Below are 27,116 nucleotides of genomic sequence, written 5' to 3' on the forward strand. Positions count from 1 at the left end.
GGCAGCCGTACAGATACCTCCCGGTGACCAGAGCAAGCAACCTGCTTCAGGCTTGGCAGGTTCCCTCCGACTTGCGTCGTTGCGTCGTTGCGTCGTTGCTTCAGGGAAAGTGCTCGAGTCCAGCGTCCAGCGACTTCCTTCCTTCGTTCCTTCCCAGTAGCAATCAACAAGACGGCAAAACCACTTAAGCAGCATCACGTGACTCATTCAATACGTATTTTTTATTTGGCAAGGCAGTCTCACCCACTGGCCCAGGGCCCTGGTCGCTCCTCACCGAAAAACCCGAAGGCGCCTGCTTCTTCCCCGAACCTCATTAGCGACAATCGAAGCACTGCCACTGCCTCTCGTCTTTCGTCTCTCGTCTCTCGTCTATTCGATATCTGTCTGGTGCCCCCAAACTCAAATCGTGGTGCCCTCATCTCTGCTCCCACGATGCTCCCAGCAAACACTACAATTGCGAAACGGATGCAGCCTTGGGTTGACATTGGCTGCGATTGCCCGGCCCAGTTCCCGGCTACCACAAGAAACAGAAGTCAGTCTCCAGCCAGAAACTCTACTTTCTCCAACATCCAGATGCATCAATTCACCCGACTGGATCGAACCCGCCGCAGCCAAAAAGGATGGACCCCTGTTTTCTTTCCCACCTCCCGCGAACACCTGCTCCCACTTCAACCGCCCTCCCGGCCCTTGCTCACCTTCTGCGGTACTACCCAGCAACTAAGGTTCGGATCTATTGCATTTCCCTGGAACACCTTCACTTACCTCAGGTTGACTGTGGTGTGCACCTTACTTGCTGTTCAATAACCCGTAATACCACGCTGCACATGGCACGGATACACACCACCTCGTCTATCCATCAGACAAACACCACTTTGCAACCATCAGCACGGCGTTTCAAGCCTGCTGCAGCCTAATCAACTTGAGTACATCTCCTCGACATCACAGGACATGCATGCCTCGAGAGAGCCGGAAGATTGCGCTGCTGCAGGGGGTGCTTCACCTCCCTGCAATTTTCTCTCTCATCCCAGCGACTTTGATAACTGCCCTCAGCAAATCACCTTCACCAACACAAGCACACACCACTTGCAGTCATTCATCAGCCAACACCTTCCACGGCTGCAGAGTGCAAGCCACTCAGAACCCGAGACTCCGAATCGCCATTACTGGCCACTGAAGAATGCTTCCAGAAACCAGCAGTCAGCTTCCATCAGCTCCAATTTGGCCAGCCCTCCAATCTCCATCTCAATCACCACCAAGCCAGCTCATCACCACTTCCGCTTGCGACTAGCTCCTAATCCTACCCGTTTTCTCGAACCACGGGAAAGGGAAAAAGAAACGCGGCAATTGCCATTCCTTCATTCCAGCCAGCCCATGACGCAACCTTCCACCACAAACGTTTCCTTCTCCCACGCGTTGATATCGCGCCCACTCTCGTTCGCGTCCGCCGTCCTCCAACCTCTCAACCTGCCGCCATCGTGTCTTACACTGAGCAATTACACATTCTTTTCCCGCCGGTACTGGAACCTGTCCGGGACTAGGGCCACTGCACGCGGGCCCACCATTGGCCGGCCGGGTGGACCCCCGTTCGATAGCACGGTGCCGTCTCTGATCCCACGACACATGTGAATGACAAAACCCCGATGTGCCGTCGAACTCTCACATAGTACTCCCTCGAAACACCGGATACGACCACTGCAGCGTCTCCAGCTACAATGGCGGTCAATCTATCCATGAGCAGCAGATTTTTTACCTGACGGGTCTGGTTCTCGCTCATCCCGAAATGCACTCATGTTCAGAAGCAAGAAACAATTTTTGGACTCGGCCCCCAATGGCAAACTCTGCCACATGCACTACGAATACACTGCTCTGCTCTGCAGCGCTGCTGCGCAACGCGCTGGTTCGTACGACCAATATGCAAGCGGCTGAACGCATCTTCGCTTCAGCCGCAACGGTCTTGCTCGTCAGCTCTTACCCGCCGCGCTGCTCATTCGCGATGGCGGACGCGTGTTATCCTGTCAACCTGTCAATTCCTCTCATATGTCTACAAGGGTTGCACCAGGCTTACGCCGCACTTACTCCAGAGCCAACCGCCCCCTCAGCTTCATCCGATGGAGACGATCTCTTACAAGTTGCAACAGATCCGCCTGTCCAAATTCCCATCCATTTCTTTTGCTTTTCCGACATTCCCACTTCACCGGTAGCGCCGTTTGAAGCCGATGTCAGCTGGGCACAGCCACCGGGACGGTGCGAGAATGAAACTACCAGAGGCACATCTTACTCGTTGGCATCGCTGACATCGCTGCCTTTCGGACAAACTCCGTGAGCGTCGCGACTCGATGTTCGACTTCAAGCGTGTGTTGAGCTTCCAAGAGCCGCAAATCGAGACGGCGTATGCTTCTAAGCGACGGGGCGGGCTTTCGAGAAAGCTTACTCACTCTTGGGATGAGCTAGGCGCGTCTTATTGGGATCGGCAGATGAGTTGAAGGGACGGGGCGGGGGACTTCCAGCGAAGTCTCAACGCTAACCCTCACCAAACTTACTTCATCGGATGTCGACTATGACTCCCAATTCTTGCCAAGCCGATGCAGCACCCGGGAGACTCATCCGATGCATTTTCCACGCCAGCATCGTTGCCCATGTTTCCGTCGACTTTTCCATGATGCACAATGGCCGATTCGCTCTCTCCCGGGGCGGACAACAGTCCGAAGCTGTGGCGAAACTGATCGTTTAAGCACCCTTATCGTAGACTCATAGGATTGACGACTTGTCCCGTTGCTTTCTTCCTTGGCCGGAGATGCCGTTGCCACAAGTGGTGTCAACATCGGTTGATCCCCCGATTTCTTGGGTTTGGAGCCCCTTTTCACTTGCAAGAAACGACGCATGGGATTCAAAGAGATGATTCCGACGAGACACTCCATCTAGGAGGGCATGGTAGTTTTGAACACTATACGGCGGTGCCGGGAGAGCTTTTTGCCTCTGGTAATGAGCAGCTGTCATCTTTCCAGCTCTGCCATGCTGTCAAGGCCGATGGCATGTCAAGTTGTTGTCCTTCCTCTTCTGATCTGCCCTCGTAATGTTGCTGCTCTTTCGGACTACGAACAACGCTGGCCTGTGGCTTCTCTTGACTTGGATGCATGGCGGTGACCAGGAGCAAGTAACTTCTTACGCCCAATGTCGGTGTTGAAGCTGTCGATGACCGCCATCGATTCACCTTGCCCAGCCGTTTGCCTTCGAACAGACCATAGAGCGTGCGCATGTGAAAACAGATGCCACGCCCGACGAGAGACACCGAACATCAAGCAACATCGACGTGTCTGAGCCATCATTGCGCACTCATTCACATAGAAACGCCATTACCAGTCCAAGTCACTGTTATGACACAACAGGTGTGGTCCATTAATGCCAGGTTTCCCTCATCCTTCTCGTTCCTTTACAGTGTACAGGACTGTATGGTCGTGTGACACTCTTCCCGCATAACGACTTCCTCATGGTGTCAATCCGATCTCAATCAACCGTTACTTCGGATATTCGTTGTTTCCACCATGATCTCTGCCAGTATAACAAGAAGCCGTGTCGAGCAATAGCCAAGCTGGTGATTTACAGCCACACAAACCTCACAACCAACACACTCATCCAATCTCCCAACGACACCTGCCTGAGAGCATGCCATTACCTCACCCAGCATCAGACGCTTAAGCGGAAAAAAGGATTCACCCATCCGTGCCCCAAGGAGAAGCCACATGCAAGGACCCCATCTTCACACGTCCAAATCGGCTAAATCCGTCTCAAGTTTGGGGGGCCCGACACACAGCTCACCCACCCCGGACCGAACCACCGAATGCTCAAGTAACCGGAAACTTGCCGACGACCGAGCCGGACAACTGTGCGCATCATGCTGGGGGGGGGGGGGGGGGGAGAGGGAAGCAAAGCATAGACACAGCTGTCCCCGCATATCCAACCGGCGCGGCAAAATATCCGGCCTCATGTGTCCTGTCCTGTTCCCGTCTAACCCGCCGCCGTTGCGGCAAACGACGCCACATGCAGTCAATGCAGATGCAAAGCTAAAGCCAACGCTCCAGCTACATCCCCACGCATCTCTGATGTGAGGAGCTCGGGGTGGCGTCTCAAAGTTCTCTACCTCACATGAAGTAAACACCTCATGTCCGCCATGTCGTTCAAGCTAAACCCAGACGTCGGCCGTCCCGAAGACTTACTCGACTACAGCATCCGCGTTCTTAACGGGAACCCGGTGGCTGCACATTGGCGCCATGCCCCGGACGCCAGCTCCTTCGACGACGGCGCCGCGTTCCGCATCATCCGCGCCGCGGTGTCGGAACAGTGCAACGACCCGCAACACCTGCGGCGGACGGCCGGCGAGGTAGCGGCGCTGCTTCCCGCGGAGCGGTCGGCGGAGGCGCTGGCGTCGCTGTGGGGCCTGTTCATCTCGCTGGCGCAACAGACGCCCTCGGGTAACATCGCAATGCTGGATTTGGTGGTGCTCCTGGATCATCTTGCGCTGTCGCCGAAGACGGCGGCGACGGTGTTGGTGGTGAGTTAGGCTTCGAAGCAGACTGTGGGGGATGTGCAGCTCATGGTTTGGCAGGACGGGTTTGAGCAGATTAGTCGTCTGCACGGGTTGGATAGATGTATCAGGGAGTGCATGGTGTGTAAGTCTCTCTCTCCCTCCCGTCACCTGCACACTTGAATACAAACCTGACCAAACAACAAAGCCCCGTACGTCTCCGACGAAGTCACGTCCACCCTCACCCGCTGGATCAACCTCAACGCCTTCGCCGCGCTGCTCTGGTCCTACAACCTCGTCGACGGCCGCGACCACGCGGTGCAGCAGCTGCGCTCGGCCTTCGAGGATCGGCGGTCGTCGGACGTGGGCGACCGCGCAGCGGCGGACGCGCGGGTGGTGGCCGCCGCGCAGTGGGCGGTTCACGCGTGCCAGCGGCTGTACCACCTCTCCGTGACGTCGTCAGGGGAAGAAGCCACAGGGACGAAAGCTAAGCTGTGGCGGCCCGGGGCGCGGTTCAAGGGGCGCGCGGGGTTTTCGTTCCAGCGGTGGGAGTTTTGGCAGGCGGCGTTCGAGGAGGTGCATGAATTTGGGAGCGGCGGGGTGGAGGCGAAGATCGAGGCTGGGGCGGCGAGCGGGATGATGGAGAAGGTGCTGTATGCTGGGTTTGAGGGGTGATGGGGTTAGAAAGGGATGACGGCAGCGTATAGAGGCATACGGCAGAGAACAATGAGCTGGGCCCGCGAGCCTCGTGATGCGTGGTCTGATACGAATTCGTGCGGTTCATGTTGTCTATCCTGACGGAAAGGCCGGCACGTTGGGAGTTGTCTCCCGATGTGTACTCGCACTCGACTCTCGAAGCCAAGGCTCGGGCCGCGAACCCGAAAGTTCGGACAAGAGGCATGCGATATCAAATGGGACAAGATGAGCATGACCAGCTTCTCGGTCGTACTACGATGCAACGAGCTACTAGTTCCATTTGTATGCGGTGTCACCCCTACCTCGGAGCTTCAATGTGAAAAGCTTTCTGTGAGTAGACTCACTCGAAAAGACTCGCAGTGTAGAATGATGACGAGAGTGTTGCTCGAAACCCTTTTTACAGCCTTATGCGTGTTTTGCAAGAAGATGAAGAGAAAATTATGGACAGGAATTCAGCTTACCATCCTTATTGTTTTATTGTCTTGTTTTCGCATCGTCCTTACCATGGCCCCTCTTATTACTCTTACCATTGTTACTATTGTCGTTGCTACTGCCGTCTCTGTTATTGTGTGCTCACTATCCGCTCGAATGGCAAAACTCTTGATGAATTTCACGTTGAGGTATCTACCCGACTTCGAACTCTTTGATTCAAGGGCTGAACAAACACTGATCACTCATCATGCAATAAGTCTACGTTATTTCATGCAGGAACAAGTTTAGTCGCTTGCCAAGAACAATTATTCCATCTTACACAACGGCTGCCGCAAATCTGCCCATGTCAGCTCGTACGACTTCTACGAATGTTAACTCCCAAGATGTCGAAAGTAAACTTGGCATATCGCCATGTCCGTGTAGAAAGGATCAACGCCAGGAACCCACGCGGACAAATGAGCCAGCTGCACGAGGCAATAACTCTGCAAAACGTTGCCCCCCGTCGCAATCGCTCAGCCAGTACCTCGCACTTCCCATCACCGAGTGGCTGGTCCTCCCCAGCCCTGCCAGCAAGTCTCATCGAATCAACACAATGCTCGGGTGAGCGTCGAATAAGGTTGCAGTACCCGCTCCCCAACGCCAATGCTTCTTTGCTGACAGTTGCGGCTGACTTGCATGCTCGTATACCAAACGCCGTGGAACAACGTGGGCCCAGGACCAACGGCCTTCGCGATGGGCAGCTCCTCTAGGCCCTTGGCATCATGCAGCCTGGTCGTGGTCATGTCTTACCAAGGAAAACCGGAAAACCCCCGCAATGGCTGGCGACAGGCACAAAAACGTGCCGCGACGCCCGCCCTGTTGGTCACGGCTTGGCTGTGCTTCGTTTCTATGAGTTCTCCCCCTCAACACACCGCTCGTTTTGTGTTGATGAAGTTACCTTGCCTCGTCGCTTTGGCCTAGCATGTCGCCCGACGACGCGATGAAGATGGGGGGCATTCATCGGCGCCACTCGTTGGAGCGCCACGACTCCGACTTCTTTGCGTCGCTTTCCACGATTGGAGTCGACATTACGGACCTCAAACAGAAGCACGAATCCCGCGAGGAGCTCCTCCCGAGACATACCGAGTACACCTTCGCGGCGTCAAGCAGATACCCGCCCACGGAGGCAGAGCAGGGGCCGAAATGGTGGGACAAGGGGTACCTGCTGCAAGATCTGTGGACTTCATCATGGAATATGTACTTCTTCTTGGTGGTCGGGTTAGGCTTCGCAATAGGCCACCACGCTTACTACAAATCCCTCGAGAATATGCTGGTCTACAATGACGAGCAGTTGACCACGCTGCGGTACGGCACTGCCTTGGCCTTCGCCGCGAAGGCGAGTATGGTTGCCGCGGTCTTGCTGGCATTCCGGGAGCAGATATGGGCGACGTTCAGCACTAAGTTCCTGAGGGTGACCACACTCAACGATATGTTCGCGGCCCCTGAAACACCGCTCTCGCTTCTCAACCTGGAGTTCCTCTGGAAAGCCAAGATAGCCGCTGCGCTGGCCATCTACTGCTGGTAAGTCTACAACCTCGCTCTCACCCTCGAGCTCGCTCAAATCTCTCCAAAGGATCTCCCCTCTTAGCGTCATCCTCACAACAAGCACGCTCATCGCCATGCCCGGCGTGGAGATCGAGAACACAACCTGCCCCGGCGTCCGCACCCTCAACTTCAGATTCGAGGACACCACCGACTGGCGCAACGGCGGCAAGATCAACGACCTCTACCAGCAGTCCCTCTCCTACTGGAACCAGACGAGCGAGGACAAGAACGACCCGCACTTCTTCGACTACTACACGGCGCCCAGCGACAACGCCAAGGAGTTCATGCAGACCAGCACGTACCTCCAGCGCCCCATCATCGACCAGGAGAACACATTCGAGGTCTGCGAGCGCGGCTGGAACTGCACCGTCGAGATCCGCTTCGTCGGCCCCGCGTACAACTGCAGCGTGATCCGCCGCGGCGTCAACGGCGAGCTCGGCGGGCCGGGGTTCCTGCAGCAGAGCTCGGGCAAGGCGACGATCCCCTTCGACGTGCGCAGGCTCGCGCCCACGGGGAACTTCACGTACATCGCGCAGACGCTGCACGGGGAGTACGGGTACCCGCAGCTGGACGCGGTTCGCAGCGGCGGGATGCCGGCCATGGCGCCGCCGTACCCGGAGCACCTGGGCGCGTTCCGGACGGAGCCGATCATCTGGATCGGGTACTCTGAGCTGAACGCTAGCTACAACTACACCGAGTTCATGAACACGAGTGCGGAAGTGCGGAATCCGTGGGCATTCACCCCGGTGGTCATTGCGTGTGAGCATTTCGAAGCGAATTACACCGCTGAGATAGCCTACAGTGACGGGATGCAGATACCTACGATCAAGAAGATGGAGATGATCGCACCCGTGATCAACACGACGTACATCCCAGAGCTTAAGGCCGACGACGGGACGCTGGACGACACCGTCGCCGTCCCTCAGAGCAATTACGTCTATCCTAATGTGACAGCAACGTATAGACGTACGGCGGGTTACCACTCGATGGGCCTGTACCTCCGGCAGCGGCTGAACGGGACGATCCAAGGAACCGGCCGCGCTCAGCAGTCCAAGGTCATATTTACCAGCCTAACCGATCCGCGTTTTCACCTTGTCAGACCAAACGTAACACAACTCATAGAAGCGTGGTACGGCAATCTCCTGATGTCCATGTTTGCGAGGCCGCGATTCCAGGCGGTGGTGTGGGCGGCGCAGACGGGTGAGCAGACGGGCACGCGCCGCACCGGCACCGGACCCGCGGAGAACTACTTGTACGACTGCACCCGGTCCCGGCCGGCTGTGCGGTATCACTACCGCACGCGCATCCTCGTGAGCGTGTACGGCATCTTGATATTCCTCGGGTTCCTGGGCATCACGGCCGGAACGATTGCGATTCGCAGGAACGGCGGGGTGTCCAGGGGGACTGGGTTCTCCAGCATCGTGGAAGCAACGCGGGGGCCGACACTGGACAGGATGGACTGGAGCGTGGGGAAGGAGTATGGGACTGTGAAGATTGGGTACGGGTTGCTCAAGACGCGGGATGGGGATTTTAAGAGGCCCAATGGAGAGATTCTGATGAATGATGTGAATGCGATGCCGGCGCGTTCGAGGTTTGGGTTTGGGTTTGAGGGAGATGTTGATCAGTTGAAGCCGGGATGATGACGTGTCTGGCGTTAGGAGAAGCATAGATGGTCTTTTTATGTGTATGATGGTCAAATATAGGTATGAAATAGTAACGTAATTTTGTCGAGTCAACTTTTGTGCAACGGCGTTGATGGGTCGAAAGTCTCTAGATCATCTTTCCAAATGTTGGGGGTTAGTTGTCTTAAAACATGCACTCTGTGGCCAACAGATAAAGAAGCAGCATTACAAGTGGAGGGGGTACCTAAAATCATCATTGGGAAGCGGTCCTTCAGCATGCTGCATGCAGGTGAGCGCGGGCATGCGGTCCCGAATTTGGCCTCATTTAGTCAGGAGGTTTAAAAACCCTTCCTTCCCGGCTTCAGAACCGTCCGAATTCTATATAAATCCTGTCATTGATTTCAGTATTCACTAATTCAACGTGGCCATCGATTGATTTAACGATCATGAGTTCAAAGTCTTAGGCAGTACCGAGACAGTTGTTTTCAGCCAGGACCAGATCTCGCCATGTCTTCACCGCCAGCCACACCCTCGATCAAGCAGCCGAACCGGGAAAGCGAGCACCGATTCAAAGATGTAGGAACCCCCTGTGAATGGGCAGAGTCATACCGTCCGGGAGGTCTACATCCAGTTCACTTCGGCGATGTTTTCAATGACCGCTATGAAGTAGTTCGAAAGCTCGGGGACGGGTCTTTTAGTACGGTTTGGCTTGCGTATGATTTATCGTAAGTGCCATTCTGAGATACTCACAACGAGAAAGTGTGGTTGATGCCATAAACCTGCCGGCTTACCTGGCGTCCAGTGATGAACGCTACGTTGTTCTCAAGATCGAGGCAGCTAATCGACAAAAGTCGAATGAATTTCTGTTCCAGACCCAGCTTGCCGCAAAAATATCAGAGAGCCCACGCTCAGACTGTATCGTACGTCTATTGAACTCATTCTATCACCAAGGGCCAAATGGATATCATCTATGTATTGTGCTTCAGCCGATGGGCCCGAGCCTGTCTACGGTTCTCAACGCCCCGTTTGAGATCTACGACCCATTAAACCCTCCCGTTCAGCGCTTCGCGAAAGATAAAATCAAGCGGATATTGAGGCACGTGCTTTGGGGGCTTAGCTTTCTTCACGACAATGGCATAGTCCACTGTGATCTTCACTCAGGCAACATTCTCTTCGCCTTACAAGATCTATCCTCGGTAGAGCGCATCGCTCTTGAGCAAACCACGGAAAACTCTCGAATCGACCAATTGCATCGCATAGACGGGGAACGCGACCAATGGGCCCCTACATATTTAGCCGTCGCCGAACCCCTATCTCAGCACGTCCTCTCAGGGGAAGCCGAGGCAGTCAAGCTTTCAGATCTAGGAGGAGGCAAGTAAACCCAGACATCCCATGCGTCGCCTTCGACTAATAGGCAATGCCAGCTTTCCGCAGCGATGATCCCCCGCAGTCAATCGTCGCTCCACTTTGTCTCCGAGCGCCGGAGGTGATTTTGAATGAACCTATCGGAACTGGTATCGACACCTGGAGCTTTGGCTGTTTAGCCTATGAGCTTATCACGGGGACTGTGCTGTTTCGACTGCCCGAATTCGGGCTTAGCGATGAGGGATTGAAAGACGAGCATTTGATTCAACTGACCGATATCGTTGGTCCTCTACCCGGGAATCTTCTGGCAAAATGGCCTGATGCAGCGAAATACTATGGCCCAAAGGGGGAAAGACTCGACTCACGCCCTCGGGACTTTGACGAGGAATCAACGGAGGATGAGTATTCTTGCCAAGATAGTCCAGGGGGTGGATTTGATGATGGCCCAGGCACACATAAGATTGAACTCGATGGGAGCGGGCGTGACCTACCACGTGTCCACAATTCTTTGGAGAGGCTTATCAAAGCGCACAAGAATGCTGATATAGATGAACAGGAAGAAGAGGCAATTGTCGCATTTCTCAGGTGCATCTTTCAGTACGACCCTGCACTTCGCCTCTCTGCGGCAAAGTTGCTTGGCCATCCTTGGATTTGTGCTTGATGCAGGAGTAATCAAGGAACCGGGGAAATTTCCTGATGATCAGATTTACGAGAGCTCTGAAAACCGGGTGAATACTTATAGCTGGGCCGAGTCTTATCTATATTAATCATTATTCAACTCTATTCCTCGTACTATCCTTACGTATTTGGTTGTACTTGTCGCCCCTGGCGTCGTTTCCACTCTTCTCGTCGTAATGCGTCCACATCCGCCCTGCCAGCGAAGCCTATGGACATAGGGCTAGATTGCAGTATCATACTGTAAATAGAATTCGAAGGTCTTTCAATACTGTTATTCCCGGATTTCTTAGATTACGGTCGTCAGCCGAGTCCATACTGTTATTGGGCCTTATCAACCGGACGACTCACTGACTCAGTTGTGTGCAGAAACGAAATATCCGCGTTTGCGTCGGGAACTCCCAGCTAAAAAGCCTGGGCAACGTCCGTCTCCAGGCTCTCAGGATAGCTATGTAGACTACCGAGGCGACACGACCTCTTTTACACCCCACAGCGAATCCAAGAAGACCACACCTTCTCGAAACGGCCCTGTGAATCGACTCCTTTGGTGGGGCAGTATCATCGCTTGCTTCCTTCAACCGGGCTTGTGATCCTTCACCATCCGCAACGGGCCGCCGATTGTCGCGAAGGATTCACGGGCATCGTCTCCGCGGGAATGATCAGACAAACTTCTTAGAGGAGGAAGTTGGAGATGAAGATTCCAATCTGGATATTGCACGTATAAATCGAAGCACTAGTCTCTCAGTATTGTGAGATTCCACGAACATCACAATATATCGCGCCTCTCATCCATCTGTCATTATACTCTGGATAATCAGCAGTCATCAAGTCTTGCTCCAGCCAAAATGAAATTTACTGGTATTCTCATCGCTCTTCTCAGTGCTACCGCGCTGGCCGACCCTATCGTTGATGAGCGTAGCAAGGTACGTCAAACTCTCCACCCTCTAGTACAATGCTCAGACGACCGCCCTTGCCTCTGTCCTTGATGCTTTCTCATGTAATACACATCTAATAATAATGGCATTACTAAGGATATTGAGAAGCGCCAATACCGCTCCTCGGGAAGCTACTGTGCCACCAACTCTGTCTGCTTCTCTGGCGCATGCATTGGCGCTGCCGGCCGTAATGGCTACTGCTCTTAAGGCACATAGTGAAAAGGAGAAGTTTGAAGTATTGGAAATTGAGTCTGGTGGGGGATAAATACGGAGCCCTAGGCAAGGGTTTTCGAAAAGCTCGCCGCATCTATCATTCACCTGAGTCACTGTCAATCGGGAGCAGCCGTCCTCATCATGGAAACTAGAGCCGGACAGCACGAAAGGTCTCACCTTGATGTGTCAACAAATACAGCTTTTCGACCCAAGAAATGTCAGCTTACCACTTTACCTCGGCATTGAAGTGTTGAAATTGTTTTTGACTCAAGCATGACCCAATGTCGTTGCATCTGCCCTTTTGAGTGCAGACAGATCACGAAGACTTCTGACTACCTTGATGACAAAGTGTTTCGCCATCAGTTTAATGTGGACTCGAGCTTACCCGTAGAAGTAAACCTTGAGTGTCGTGTCCCATCCAAACAGCTGATTAGGGGTATGTTGAATCAGCCATGTTCACCACTTGCAAATCCAATAAGACATCTCCGAGAGACACATTGTGCGGAGAAATCTGGGTCACCAGGCACCTACGCCAGCTGGCAGACCGATGGATGGAATCCCGAATAGGAGGTTACCTTGACCACCTGAAACGGCCTAGGAGGAAAGACATCAATGCACCGTTCATCCTGTCATTGGTCCTGCCATCGACGTCCAAAGTCAACCTCGAACCACACTAAAATGACAAATGTGCCTTCTTGAATGGCAATACTGAAGAATCGTTTCGCAACCAACGCCCCGATCCGTCCAGGCACGCCGTATCACGTATATTGCACGCCACAAAACCTGGAGCTCAGCTTGGCTATGTGTGATCGACGGTCGTCTGCGAAGAAACATGGCAGACCTCGCGAGAAACGGTTTCTGGGCCGAGGCACTCCCGTTCTAGACATCAGCACTTACCCAGCTGTGTGGTAACATCCCGTCCCGTGGGCCGTCTGAGGGGGTCTCCCATCATGTAGACTCCGCACTTGGAGGCTTTTCCCCTCGAATGCTTTCCATCTCACGAATCATAGAAGGAATTTGCCTCTCGACAGCCGAGGAATCTCGAGATGGCCGAGGGACGTGGACGTCTGGGCAGAACTTTTCGTCCAAGATGCCTCTTTCAGTAAAGACTCGATGAGGTTGTAAACATCACGAACGTCTATAAGAACTCGTCGACGACTCGTCTGAAAAGTCCAATATGCCATCTCATCCTCATCAGCACCTCGCCAGCTACACACAGTCTTTTCAATTCTCTCTTTCAATCTTTCCCTGTCCCGTCCGCGACGAGATACTTTCGTTACAAAAACTCACCGGTTGAATACACTCAAAACACCAACTCTTTTCAAAATGAAGTTCTTCAGCACCCTCGTTCTCGCCACCACTGTCCTGGCCCTCCCCACCGAGGACAAGCGGCAGCTGGGCACTGTTGGCAGCACTGCCAACGAGTTCAAGACCGGCGGATGCAAGGACATCATCTTCGTCTGGGCCCGCGGCTCCACCGAGATTGGCAACATGGTAAGTTCTCGCTACTTCGCCGCGACCTGGCTTCATATATCTGACCTTGTGTTTCTCATCATAGGGCACTGTCGTTGGCCCCCCGGTGGCCAACCGCCTCAAGAGCGCGTTCAGCGGCCAAGTTGCCGTTCAGGGCGTCGACTACGCTGCCGCGCTCTCCACCAACTTCCTTCCCGGTGGTGCCGACCCCGATGGCATCAAGGAGATGGAGACCATCCTTGGAAACATCGCCACCAAGTGCCCCAACGCCATTGTTGTGACCGGAGGCTACTCGTAAGAACTACTGCCCTCTCATCAAAACACATCAGATCTAACTCGAGCTGTGAAATAGCCAAGGAGCCGCCGTCAACCACCGCGCCATTGAAGGCCTTCCCGAGGCCCAGAAGAACCAGATCGCCGGCGTCGTCACCTTCGGCGACACCCAGTTCCGCGCCGACAACGGCCAGATCCCCAACTTCCCCAAGGACAAGATCAAGATCATCTGCGCCGCGAACCCCCGCGACACCGTTTGCGACGGCAACCTCAGCGCCGCCGTCCTGGCTCCTCACCTCTCGTACGGCGCCAACGCCGGGGAGGGCGCCGACTTCCTCATCTCCAAGATCAAGGCGGTCCAGGGTGCTTAAGCGCCTATTTGTCCATTTAAGGGGCAGATGTCTTCGCCCGCTGTCTCTGAGTGATCTGATGTTTGGCTGGGCTCTGTGGAGGCTGTGCTTATGCTAAGAGGGGGACAGGGTATGTTGGGATCGGACTGATGTGCTAGCTGGTGGAGGTGCTTGAATATATGGTGTTGAGAAAACTGTGGCGGGCTTTCTGCGGTTCTTTTGCGGTGCGGAGCTTCTGGAGGCTTCTGTCCCTTTTCTTTTCTTACGCCGCAGAAACGGGCGATGCTTGGCTCTTCGTTGAAACGTGTAGCTTTTCTTTTTTTTCTTGCGAATTGGACTTTTTTCTGCCCGCCCATCCAACGTTCGTGTTCCAGGCCCGGTGACATGTCTTCGACTTCGAAAGGCCCTTCTTTCTGGTACTCGAAAGAGCCAAGAAGTGTGAGACTAGCGCAAACTGGAATCAGACAATTCAGTCTTCAGGATAATCACCCTTGGAGCTGAACACTCCATGTCAAACCATCCAATCTCATCGGACGGTGTTGTCAACCTGGCTGATACTTCCGTATTGGTGAACTATCAGGGATTTCGGGCCGTGCCAGTTGCGGAAGATTAGCATGGGTAACTGTGTCTCAATGTTCTCAATATGTGACATGGTTTGTTCCTCGTCTACATGATCCTTTGCAATCCTCCTCAAGCTCAAATCATCGTACCATCTCATCCGGTCCTGCTGTGGTCCTGGTTACCAGACACAGCACGTGAGACCTTGTTGATGTAAAACGGCATGCCTAAGCTTGCGGGGTGCAGCTCGGAATGCCCCCAGGTTGCAACACGGGCAGAATTTCAACGGGCGGCAAACCGCAAAAGATCGACATGGCCGCATCCAGTGCGCTGGGTCGTCGTCGACGCCGGAGGATTTCTTTCTGGGCACTTTCGGAAGGTGGCGATGGGGGCCAAATAGAGGGGATAATTCGTGTTTCTCACGTCGCAGTTGTATTGCGCTGTCTTGGATTGTCAGCCCCCAACTTTACCGCTTCGAGTAACTCCTGCGAAGAAGCCATGTCGTTGTTGCGAGCAGCCCCCGCCCGGGGTGCAGGCGACATCCATCCAACCGTGTGGAGACCCGCTTCTCCACCAAATTGGCTAGACTTGGCGATGGTACGAGATGCGATTGGCACGTAAACGGCGGTGCAGCCAGACCCCTGCTGAGTGGAGGACAACGGCGGTGCAGTTCGATCGAAAGTTGCCGAGGCTCAGAGAAGGATTCTTACATTTTTCGTTCAGGAGTCCCTGTTGTTGGTGGAAATGAATGGGTTGTCAGTGGCTAAGTTTATGACAGAAGATGAGAAGTCGAGAGGGAGCCCGGTGAGAGATAGATTACTTTGAAACTCTCAGAGGCCAACTTGAGCCTGCCAGAGGGGCTCTCGGCGTGTAGTCTGAGCTTTAGGGACCGGAACTAGGGCTTGCGGATGTCGGCAACGGCACGGCCGGTATGGGCGGGAATATCACAGGGGCGGTCTTTCGTTTCAGCCCTAGATGGTCGTGTCAAGGTATCTCTGAGTTGCAGTCATTTCTCCAGTTCGTTTTCTTGTTGGCAGCTTCATTAAAACCGCCAACAAGCTGGAAGATCACTCAACTGAATGAAAGTTATGTCAAGAACTGTCCGTTGTTCATCCCGTGCGGGAGAAATCAGTGCGGAAAGCTTGGCATGGCACTTAGGCCCACACGTGGCACGCCTGGTGCACGAGAGCGATCAACTATAACCTAATTGCAGGACTTAGGTATCCTCCAAAAGTCTGTCTACACGGAGCACTGTAAGGTCTGTTATGCCATGAATTCTCGAGGAGAGTAAGCGCAAAATGCCGATCCCGGACTTTGTGCTGAAAAGTACGAGGGGCTCAGTGCGCCTATCAGCGTGCTTGCACCAGGGGCCTTGTGATATCCGTAGATTGAGATGATCTCACAGAGAGTAAAGCGTATTTCTGGTGTCCCGTGGTCCAAAATAAATTCAACGCCAGCCAGTCTGCGGAGACCCCCTTTTCGTACTCATGAGCCGCCACTTCGGCCCTATTCGTCATTTGCCGTCACTTATCATAGGCCTGAATACTCATCTCATGCTAGTAGATTGTTTAATTGATATCTGGCTTTATGTGCACCGTTGTGATACTGCAGTTCCAATCGCTCCACTTCGCACATCGTTTAGGTAGAATCTACCGCGAAAAGAAATACGGCTATATCTGCGTTGCCTGCTTCGGGAAAATAGACAGTCTCAAGCAGTTATACACGCTCTTTCGTTTCGTTTCATTCAGACTTGGCGTCTGATGCTCGTCTAATCGAGCAGTTTCTCAAATCCGACCAACGGTTGTGACACTGGATATCTGGAAACCAAAGCCTCTTATGTTGGAATAACACTACACATAACACTTATTTCGATATATAGAGAACCCTAATGTCTCTAAATCTTCAAGATCTCAGCCTCTAACAAGCGATGGAGCACCTCATTGCACCTTTGAGACCAGGTTTCAAACCCATTCTACCATCTGATCAGTTTCCAGGAAGGGATCTCTGGCGCCTGGCCTCATCAATTGATAGAACAGGACCATGGGCTTTTGCAGCTTGATCATTCGTCAACCGGGATGTTTTTGCCCGTCATTGCTGCTTCCACCCGTATTCGCTACCAATCATTCGGAGGTGCTGTGCAAGGTAATCAAACCTTTCTCATAGATCGCATGAGACTGGACATTTCAGTGGTACATCATCTTCTGTCTTCTTCAAACATTTCGCTAAGTCACAAAAGAAAAAAGAAAAAATGTCCAACGTGTTCTATTTGGCCGTGAAGACGGGTTCTCATAGCGCACATGTACCATAATTTAAATCATGAGCTAAATGAACGGATTCCTTCCCAAGCCCGAATGTAATCCAACTGTATGAAAGCCCAGCGTATCAAAAGTATTTGTAGCAGCAGCAGCAGCAGCTATGTCGCTCTGTTCCATGTAAGGTCGGACTTCAGTGAACATTTCATGCCACGATCTTGTAAAGACACAACTGTCAAGGATTACAGCGGAGAAACATGCGGTAATCCCCCGATGGCGCATTCTACTCTGGATTTATTTATGCTGGCTTCAGATAATAGCTCGAAAACAACGTTAAATAGTAAGTATCTTGCAATGTCAATCATAGTCTTACTCGCTAACTGCGTTCTTCTGGTCCTTTGTTAAGGTCTGCGACTATAGATCTAGCTACAAAGGTAGCAAGCATTTTGTGAAGAATTCTTTTGTGAATTTTTATATAACTAAGGATATATAAGAGGTCCCCCTTACTCTAACTACCCCCTATATATCTAACTACTTTTATTAACTATTACTCTATTAAGCTATAATATTACTTTAAGTTCTACTAATAAGTGTTACGACCTGAGAATAAGGATAACAGATAACCGACCCACTTAGACGTTAAGCGGCTAGGATAGGATATTTATACTATAGGATTATAGCAATAATAGGGACTTACTTAGAACGGAAGAACTATAGTATAAGTTATATAACGATAAGATAAGGAAATAATTAGTGGAGTTTAAGAGGAAACACTTAGTAATTAGTTACTTTTACTAACTAATTATAATTACTTTATATATTTAGATAATTACTTTGAAGTAAATAAAAGATACTATTTAGAACTTATATATATTATAACCTAAGTTTAGCTTACGGATAGACTTCTATAGCTTTTTAGTAATTAACTTAGTATTTATCCTTATAGATACTCTTAGTTTATTTTCACTGTAAATTATTTATTAAACTTAAGATTAATTATTTTAGTTTCTAAAAACTTAATCTATTATAGTTTATAACCTATAATTAAGACTATAACTTAGTATACTATTATAATATATTAATCCCTAGCTTCTATTAGTAGACCCTATCATTAGATAGCTAACTATAATATTTTAATTATTTTTATTTAGTAAGTTAACTATTAATTCTTATTAATAATATTAGATAATAATATCCTCTTATACCTCTACTAAGTTATTTACTCTAGGAAGCTTTTCCTCTTCTAAATAGCTTACTAAAGGTCTAGCTAAAAAACTAGAGAAAGCCTTAATAGCTATAGACTTAGATAATAAGGTTACCCTTAAAAAGGAAACCTATAGTTATCTCTAAGCTAGAGTTAAAAAGGGAGATAATAATATTACTAAGGTTTAAACTATATATAATAAAATAGCTCTTAAACTTTAGAGCTTTAAAATCATAATATAATAGTTTAGTAATAGCTTCTAATATATTATAAACCTTAAAAACAAAGTTTTCTAACTTTAGGAATAACTTACTAATAATAATATTAATGTTAGAGAACTCTAAAAAGAAATCTAAACTTTTTATATTACTATTAATATAGTAACTACTTTAGTAAGAGGTTAATAGAAACTTAAACTTAATACCTTTATTACTTATAATAATATCTCTAGACTTTTTAAATTATTTTTAATCTATGTTAAGAATTATTAAAATTTTTATTATAGAGATTTTACTAATTAAACTGAGAAAGTAGTATATATAGCTACTTATTTTTAAGGATAAGCTTTTAAATAGTTTAAGTTTATCTAGGAGGAATTCCTTAAATATAAGATATTAGATAAATATTCTAGTAAAACCTATAATATCTGTAGTAGCTTCTAAAGATTTAAAAACAGCTTCTACTCTCTCTTTTAGAACTTTAACGAGAAATAAAAAGCTAAATATAAACTAATATAACTCTAATAGACTAAGTCTACTAAAAACTTTACTACAATTTTTAGATAACTTAATATCTAATTTAACCTTATTAAGGAAATTAAGATCTTTATATTTTATTAAGGATTTAAAGATAATATTAAAAATGAAATTATTAAGATTAATCACCTTAATAACTTCTTATAATATATTAACCTTACTATTAAAATTAATAACTAATTATTTAAGCACTATAAGGAAAAAGGCGAAAGATAACAAAAACTTAATATAAAGTGGAGGTATTAATAGTAACCCTAACTAAAGTTTAATAGCTAGTAGAATAATAATAAACCTTATAATAACTAAAATAATATGTATTAAAGCATTAACGTGGTTCATCAGTCAGCGACGAATATCAGTCAGCGACGAACTTTTCCCCAAACGCGGTTTGCACCAAACCACTTAAAACTTTGACGCGTAATAACTCTGCAACCATCATGCCAATTTACACACAAGAAGACAAGATACTTCTAGCTATCGAGGCGATCCGATCAGCCTGCGTCGCCGGCCGAAAGCTAAGTGTGTTGCATGCTGCGAAGACTTATGGTGTCCCCGAAAGTTCCGTACGCCATAGAATGAACGATCGACCCTAACGCGAACGTGCCCAACCCTAACGATATAAACTCAATCTAATCGAAGAGAAAACACTTCTGCAATATGTTATTAAACAGGATTCCAGAGGATTTCCTTTACGCCTCGCTGGTGTGGAAGATATGGCTAATCTCCTGCTGCGAGCGCGTAATGGCGAGCCTGTTGGCAAGCGATAGGCTAGGCGGTTTGTGGACTCACAGCCTGCTCTGAAAACCAAGTTTAATCGTCCATACGATTATCAAAGGGCTCTTTAAGAAGATCTTGAGGTTATATCAAAGTGGTTTGCACTATTACGCAATATAATAGCTAAGTATGGCATCTAAGAGGGGGACCTATATAATTTCGACGAAACTGGCTTCATGATGGGCATGATCACTGCGTTAATAGTGGTAACACGCGCTGATTAACGCGGCAAAGCAAGGTCTGTCCAGCCTAGCAACTGTGAATAGGCTACAGTTATCGAATATATCAATTTGGGCGGGTGGTGCATCCCTCCGTTCGTGATCGTCAAGGGCGTATATCACCTTGCCAGTTGGACTATGGAATCAGGTTTTCCGGGCAACTAGGTGATCAAACCTACTGCTAATACATAGACAGACAATCAGACAGGTCTTAACTAGATTAAACACTTCGATAAACACACTAAGAACCAAACGAAGGGCGTCTACTAGATGCTTATTATCAACAGCCACAAGAGCTATTTATCAGCTGAATTCAACGATTACTATAAGCAGAACAATATTATAACCATCAGTATGCCTGCATATTTATGATATCTACTACAGCTATTAGATATTGCCCTTTATTCGCCTTTAAAACGCGCATATGGTGATGAAATCAACCTATTCATCAGAGCCTCCATAAATCACATCACTAAGTCTGAGTTCTTTGTTGCCTTCCACTAGGCCTACAATAAGGTTTTTAATGAGGAAAACATCAGGTCTGCTTTCTAAGGCGCTGGAATTTCACCATAGGACCTAGACCATGTGATCAAAAAGCTTGATGTGTATTTACAGACGCCTACACCTCTTATAGCTAACCCTTTAACACTACCACCTTAGCAGTCGCAAACACCCTCTAACCTACAACAAACCGTCTCACAGTCTAACTTTATTAAAAGTTATATCTCTGCTTATTAAGAAAGCTTACTAACACTAATTATTGCTGCAGTTAAGCAATTATCAAAGGGTGCGCAGGTAATAGCGCACTTAATCACTATTTTGACTGATCGGCTTCATACCCTTGAGGATGCAAATATAGCACTTGCTAAGCGCTGGAGGGCTAAAAGAACGCAGGTACAGCTTAGAGGGGCACTTAGTATAGAGGAATCTCAGGTTTTGCTTCAAGGGAAACAAAAAGGGAAACGTCCAGCACCTCAAGAGGATGAGGAGGGGGGTCCATCAAAGAGAGCCCAGCTAGCTCAGAGACGCTGTGGTGTGTGTGGCGAGACCGGTCATAATGCGAGAACCTGTTCTAAGGATGTGGAATTATCAAATGATTCGAGTAGTAATGAGGAATAGTTAATTGAATGTGTTGTGGTTGTGTAATGGTAGATACCATTATGTGCATGGGAAAAAGTTCGTCGCTGACTGATATTCGTCGCTGACTGATATTCGTCGCTGACTGATGAACCACGTTATATATAGTTAATATATGTCACGGGCTAGAGCCCGGATTGATATCTCCGGCTTCGCCGGGGCAGTTACTGAGATCCGGCTCCGTTGGACCCACTATTCTGCCGCAGTACGCCGCCTAACCCAGCCTGCTTCACCGCTGTTAGGTGCCTACTCTTGTAAAGTCCTTTCTTCCTTCTTCAGCTTAGAATAGTTAATCGACGGCACCTCTACGTTGAACAAGCCTAGGGGCCAGCCCCTTACAGTATTAATCCTTAGCTTCTGTTAGCAGACCCTACTGTCAGATAGCTGACTGTAATAATAAGCTTTTTTATTTTAGATAGTTTAATTAGTTTATTTTATAATATTAGTTATTATTTATTTTATTATTTTTAAATATTTTAGTAATATTTTTAAATTTATTAAATATTTCTAAAAAAAATAGATTATTATAGCTATATTAATAGAGGATAATATATATTAGTAAGTAATAGAAGAATAATATTTCTTTGAATTTACTATAGTTCTAAAAGAAAAAACGTTTATTTTAAAATTTATAGATATTATCCTCTTTTGTTTTAATAAGTTAAATAAAACTACTACTACTTTTAAAATAGTAGTTATAGAGATAGTAAATATAGTATTATTTTAGTATTTTAGTATAACAAGTTATAATAGTATAAAGAGGAAAATATTTATTTCTTAATAATTTACGCTCTTTTTATATACCTTTATAAGTAGCTACAGAGGTTTCTCTACTATCTTAGCCCTCGAATATTTCCCTATAAGAGTTATATAGCAGTTAACAAAGTGCGCCTCTAGGCGGCAAACTACGAAGAAAAAAGTGAGAAAGGAAGAAAGATTCAAAGGAAGCAAGAGGCTTTTGATGCTCTCCGATTCTTGTCTGATTCCTTTCTTATCGTGTCTGACCTTGCGTGAATGCTATATATAGTTCATGCGTAGACTTATATATCTGCATCTTATTGTGATTCTTGGCCGAACCGCTACACCAGGAGGACGTGTCGTAAGCATATTTGTACAATTTCGACAGTATATGCGATGAAGAATGATAGACACCGAGACTCGATCTGCAAATGATGACACAACCATGCAAGCCTTGCCGCTGATCGGGTCATTATTGGTAGTCAAAAAGCAGCTAGAAAGCCAGGGTGATCAGACAATGCACATTGCCTGGTCATTCAAGCTTTCTTGCCGTGACTTCAACATCTATTATATCTCTTCTAAGAAAACCTGTGGGTATGGCGCGACCGGACAATATTCTTTTACAAAACCAGCTTGGCTATCCAATGTTGAAAGCCCCCAGAGATCAACACAAAAGGTGTCAAACTTACTCGAAACAGCGTTTCTAGAGCCACGAGAGACCGGGTTTACAAGGCGAACCGCCACATGCTAGTGAAGACACAACTCCCATTCGTCCATCAGCACGAGTAGTCTTGGTCTTCTCCCAAGTATTCTATGGATGCTTGAAGGGAAGGGTGGTATCATATCAATCGTAAGATGACACTTCCAGAAATGTTCTCGCACCTCTGCTAAGCCGCCACGAGTTACCGAGGTTGCAACTTGTTTTCTGAACTGCTGGCAATACATTCGAATGGCCCGATTCATTGAAATTCAAAATCAGCCGTTCGCGGCTTTTAACACATGCCTTAGCGAGCACCTTATCACTTTGTTTGAACGGGGCTGAAAACAGTCAGACATTCAAAGCCCCCCGTTGCACAGTTATTCTAAGATAGAAAACGACCTGCCCATGACGATGTCTCATCCGGATGACTGAGTGGCCTATTTAGCCTGTATCAAGTCTATGATTCCTCCCAGCACGCGACAGGCAAATAGTGCAGTTGCATGAGACTTCTCAACTGTTGCTTAGAGTTGTACAGAATTTCGGTAATGCTATCTGGCCAAACTTTGCACCAGCGTCCAGAGTCCGGAACAGAAGACTTTCTAGGTCGAAACAACCACTGCTGTTCATCCGTTTTGAAGTATTCGATGGGGTCCATGTTGACAGACTCCTAGCGGCGCTGCGATTGTAGTGCCGGGTTCGGAGTTGGTTGGATGTCTACTTACACGCATCACGTCGGGAAATCCGAAACAACCTGAGAAGACTTCCTTCCGACTAAGAGCAACAGCCTAACATTTTTTGTGTTTGGAATTGAGAGGCAGCTTTCCTGAGGGCCTGATAAGGACTTGTCCTTTCGATCTCTTAGCTCATGCGTCTCGTTGACCTGCACCTCTCCTTACCGATTTCTGCAGCTTCCAACACCAGCCCAACCATGTAGATAAACAAACAAACGTTCCGGATTCAGGGAGGTACAAGAGGCAAACAATAACTCCTAGCCAGTTCAAAGTTTCTGAGATCTATCTGGCATTTGCCGTCTACTTTTCCCACCTGGTCCAGAGGACTCTCACTCGAATACATAAATCGCGAAGTTAGTAGACTGACTCAGGCTTCCCTCATCCTTCATCACCAGTAACTTATTCTGTACAGTAATTGCGTTCGCATCAAAGGGCTGGCCATGGGTCTGAGCATTCTTCTCACGTGTTCGATGGTTTCTTACGAAGAAATGCATTAGTGATCGGCGGCTGGTCAGCCAAAGCGGGCCACAGGTGCTCGATATTCGTGCCAAATTCAATACAAGAGGCCGCCCCTTTTCCTACTTTTATATGTGCTGAGAATCGTGCTGGGTACCTGTGCCATTTGAAGAAGACCTGGATTGTAGACAGTTGGGTGAGCATCCCCATAATTTGCTAATCGTATCAAGGCAGCGGTGTCGTTCTTGAGGCAACAGGCCGCTTTGTTTATATCATCAATCGCTTTACTTGAATAATTTTCCCCGGCTAGATGGCTATATATATGCAGCTATATTACCCGATGAATCCTCCTCTTGAACCTGACCTCGAGGAAAGCTTGTTTACAAGACACCCTCCTTGAGCAAATATGTGACAGCTCCACTGCCGGGCTTGCTCACAACTACGGCACCCTCCTTCTGTTCCTCAGTGAGGTCACGCTTGGAGTAGTACTCCTTCTCCCACGCATCCTTGACGGCAGCCACCCTGTCTGCAGGCACCATGTGGACGGTGCAACCACCCCAGCCAGCGCCAGTAAGTCTGCTTCCGTACGATCCGTTCTCGACAGCAATTCGGCAAAGCTCGTCAATCTCAGGGGCACTGCACTCGTACAGGTCGCGACACGAGACCTGTGTCTCATTGAGGAGCTCGCCGAGACGCTTGTTGTACGCTGTCGTGTCGGCGCTGTCGGTGGGGGCCTCCTTCTCCAGCACCTTCATGAACTGCAGCACGCGCAGGGCCTCCTCGAAGACGTGCAGAGCACGCTGGCGAAGCTTGAATCGCTCTGCGCGGACAGACAGCTTGGACATGAAGATCTGCTCGAGCTCCTCAACAGACACACCCAGTACCTTGGCGATCTCCTCACGTGTGTAACCCTCCTCGCTGGTGAGCGTCTTGCGGGTGACGTCAATCAGTACGCGAAGCTGGGCCTCGGCGGCCTCCTCTGTCGACGCGCCCTCGGAGTGGGGCTGCTCGTGGTTGGCGAAGTAGGCGTCGTGGAATCCGTGGATGGAGATGCCGAGAGGGGAGGCGTCCTTGGGAAGCTTGGTGCCGGCGGGGTTAAGGGCTGCGTTGAGGAAGGCACCGGCCATGCTGCACTCGACGACGCGAAGGTTGTAGTGGATGGGCCCGGTGACCTGCTTGTTGGAGGTGACGAAGGACTGGGCGATGACGAAGGAGAGTTCCGGGTTGGTCTTGGGGAAGAAGACGTTGCGGGCGGTCAGGGACGGGGTGAAGGAGACGAACAGGGCGGAGCCGCGCTGGGAGAAGACGGAGGCGGACTGGTCCATACTAGGAAATGTCAGATCATGTACTGTGGCCCAGAGAAGGTGGACTTACCCGCCAGAGTTGACACCGACGGCGCGCTCGCTAACAATGGCGAGCTCGGTCAGCTCCGTCTTGTCAATCGTCTCTTCGCCGTTGGCGCGCATGACAGCCAAGGCCGAGACGCTGGTGAAAGCAGCGCTGGAGCTGAGACCACCACCAATGGGGACGGAACCATCCATCAGGACCTTCATACCCTGCGGCCTGAAGCCAGGGCCGCGCTTGCGGCGCAGGAGCTCGAGAGCGCCGCGGAGACCGCTCCTGAAGTAGTTGGACCACTCATGGACCTTGGCGTCGATGGTTACATCGCCGTTGACGTCGACTTCGAAGGTGCGGGCTGGGAACTTGTCGCCTTGGAGGTTTGCGACTTGGAGCTTGAAGGTGGGCGAGTCGGAGGGAGTTTCGTCGACGGAGACGGCGAGGATGGCGTCGGCGGTGATGGCCATAGGCAGGACGGAGTAGAGGGAGTAGTCGATGTGCTCGCCGATGATGTTCACGCGACCCGGAGAGCGGGCGACGAAGGTGGCGGGGTGGCCGTATTGCACCTTGAACTGGTCAAGCAGCGCGTTCCAGCGCTTCGTCTGGACGGGGAGAGCATCTTCGGTGTAGACGTCGGCGAGGGACGACGCGGTGGGGACGGGGCCGGCCATGGTGGGCGATGTTTGCGCTCTCTTCTTGGGTACTGAGTGTTTCGGAGGGCTTCCGTGGGTGCTGGCGCAAGAACAGGATGCAAAAAAGCTCGAGAAAGGGGAAGGAGAAAAGAGGACAGAACAGTGCGTATCGTGGGCGAGGTGTGGTTCAGTTATGACGTTTGGGGTTCGGTCCTTTTGGGAGCTGGGAGGCAGGTGGTGGGGTGGGACTCGTCCAGGTTCAGGTCGTCCTCCGTAATAACCCCGCGATGGAGCTTTGGTGTTTTTCTGGCGCGTGCCCGTGGTTGCTGCGGGTATCGAGCTGCTCCTGCTCTGGCGGGTTTGGACGTGGTGGGACACTGGAGCGCTGGAGAATGGAGTGCTACCTAGAGCTGGAGCAACTACCCCGCAATTGCCCCTCGTTGGCGATTTCGTCTGAAGAAACAGCGAGAAGCTGTCTGAAGTGTCTCAGTTGGCTGCATCAGTGCGCCAAGTCACAGAATGCAATTGAGTTTTAAGAAGCACCGCAAGGATTCTTCCAAGGGATTTTCAATGGTAATCATGAGAAGCTCACAAAAGCGTCGCTCAATAAATTGATAAATTAGGTGAAGAATTAGGTCAAGCGCAAACAGATGCGGTACCTCGGGAGCGCATAGCAACTAGCGCATCTCGTCACTCGGTGCATTTGGACCCCACCTCGGCCGATGATTCCACCGTATCGAAAGCCAACCGTTACCTGTTCTTCTCTCTTTCCCGTTCTTTCTCGCCCGTTGTTCAAGCGCCGTTGTTCGTGTCGCATGGCCGAAGCAGACCACCATACCTATCACATCTCGAGGGACAACAAATGCGCTGACTTCGTCTGGGCAAACTCATTCGCTCGCCACCTCCCGGGCGCAACAGCAAGTACTGAGATGTTCCACTGCGGGCCAGTTCGGAAAACTGGCGGAGAACTCAGTGACCCCGGCCCTCAGCGTCGTCACCTCGGATTGAATCCAGAGAGGTGTCTATCGACTGCCTGCGAATCCAGTGAACCACGGGTCCGTCGAAAAGAATTTGCGATATTTAGTTGTTTGCGCTGGCCACTGCCCCAAGCCGACACATCACATGTTCTGGAACGCCGACAGAAGAAGAGCAGGGGAGTCGCCAAGGCGCACCAGTGGGGTGACTGCAAGCCATCACGTCTGGCGCGCCGGGTTCCAGGGTCTTCCCAACCTGCCGCGGGGATCTCGGGGGCGAGAGACATCCCACACCAAAAATGGCGGGTCAGCTGTGGCCACCTGGGCTGCGCGTAACTACACTTCTGTTCAATGCTCTTGCTCGATATCGTGAGGATGAATCGATGAACGAAATGAATGGCCAGCATGGATTATGATGAATGCAGACTTCTGGTACTCAGTTATTACCACTGAACACTGTTTATGATCTGTGCCTTAGCCCCTTATGGATTCACATTGCTCGAGGGAGA

General features: G+C 49.8%; 4 protein-coding genes across 4 annotated transcripts; 3 read left to right on the top strand and 1 right to left on the bottom strand.

The window, feature by feature from the left end:
* Positions 1-4,168: 4,168 nt before the first annotated feature.
* CGCA056_v011030 (uncharacterized protein) lies at positions 4,169-5,197 on the top strand (the record flags this gene model as incomplete). The annotated part of the gene is made up of 3 exons (XM_037326277.1): positions 4,169-4,549; positions 4,604-4,667; positions 4,731-5,197. The coding sequence occupies 3 exons, from the start codon at positions 4,169-4,171 to the stop codon at positions 5,195-5,197; spliced, it is 912 nt and encodes a 303-aa protein (XP_037174928.1).
* A 1,414-nt stretch (positions 5,198-6,611) lies between these two features.
* CGCA056_v011031 (uncharacterized protein) lies at positions 6,612-8,874 on the top strand (the record flags this gene model as incomplete). The annotated part of the gene is made up of 2 exons (XM_037326278.1): positions 6,612-7,210; positions 7,263-8,874. The coding sequence occupies 2 exons, from the start codon at positions 6,612-6,614 to the stop codon at positions 8,872-8,874; spliced, it is 2,211 nt and encodes a 736-aa protein (XP_037175705.1).
* A 4,496-nt stretch (positions 8,875-13,370) lies between these two features.
* CGCA056_v011032 (putative cutinase 1) lies at positions 13,371-14,161 on the top strand (the record flags this gene model as incomplete). Its single annotated transcript, XM_037326279.1, has 3 exons — positions 13,371-13,538; positions 13,603-13,811; positions 13,870-14,161. The coding sequence occupies 3 exons, from the start codon at positions 13,371-13,373 to the stop codon at positions 14,159-14,161; spliced, it is 669 nt and encodes a 222-aa protein (XP_037175706.1).
* A 9,882-nt stretch (positions 14,162-24,043) lies between these two features.
* gal1 (Galactokinase) lies at positions 24,044-25,672 on the bottom strand (the record flags this gene model as incomplete). Its single annotated transcript, XM_037326280.1, has 2 exons — positions 24,044-24,989; positions 25,038-25,672. 2 exons carry the CDS (start codon positions 25,670-25,672, stop codon positions 24,044-24,046), a joined length of 1,581 nt encoding a protein of 526 aa, XP_037175835.1.
* Between the last annotated feature and the right edge of the window lie 1,444 nt (positions 25,673-27,116).

Source organism: Colletotrichum aenigma (genome assembly GCF_013390185.1).
Source record: "Colletotrichum aenigma strain Cg56 chromosome Unknown KSG_Cg56_contig07, whole genome shotgun sequence".
NCBI lineage: Eukaryota > Fungi > Ascomycota > Sordariomycetes > Glomerellales > Glomerellaceae > Colletotrichum > Colletotrichum aenigma.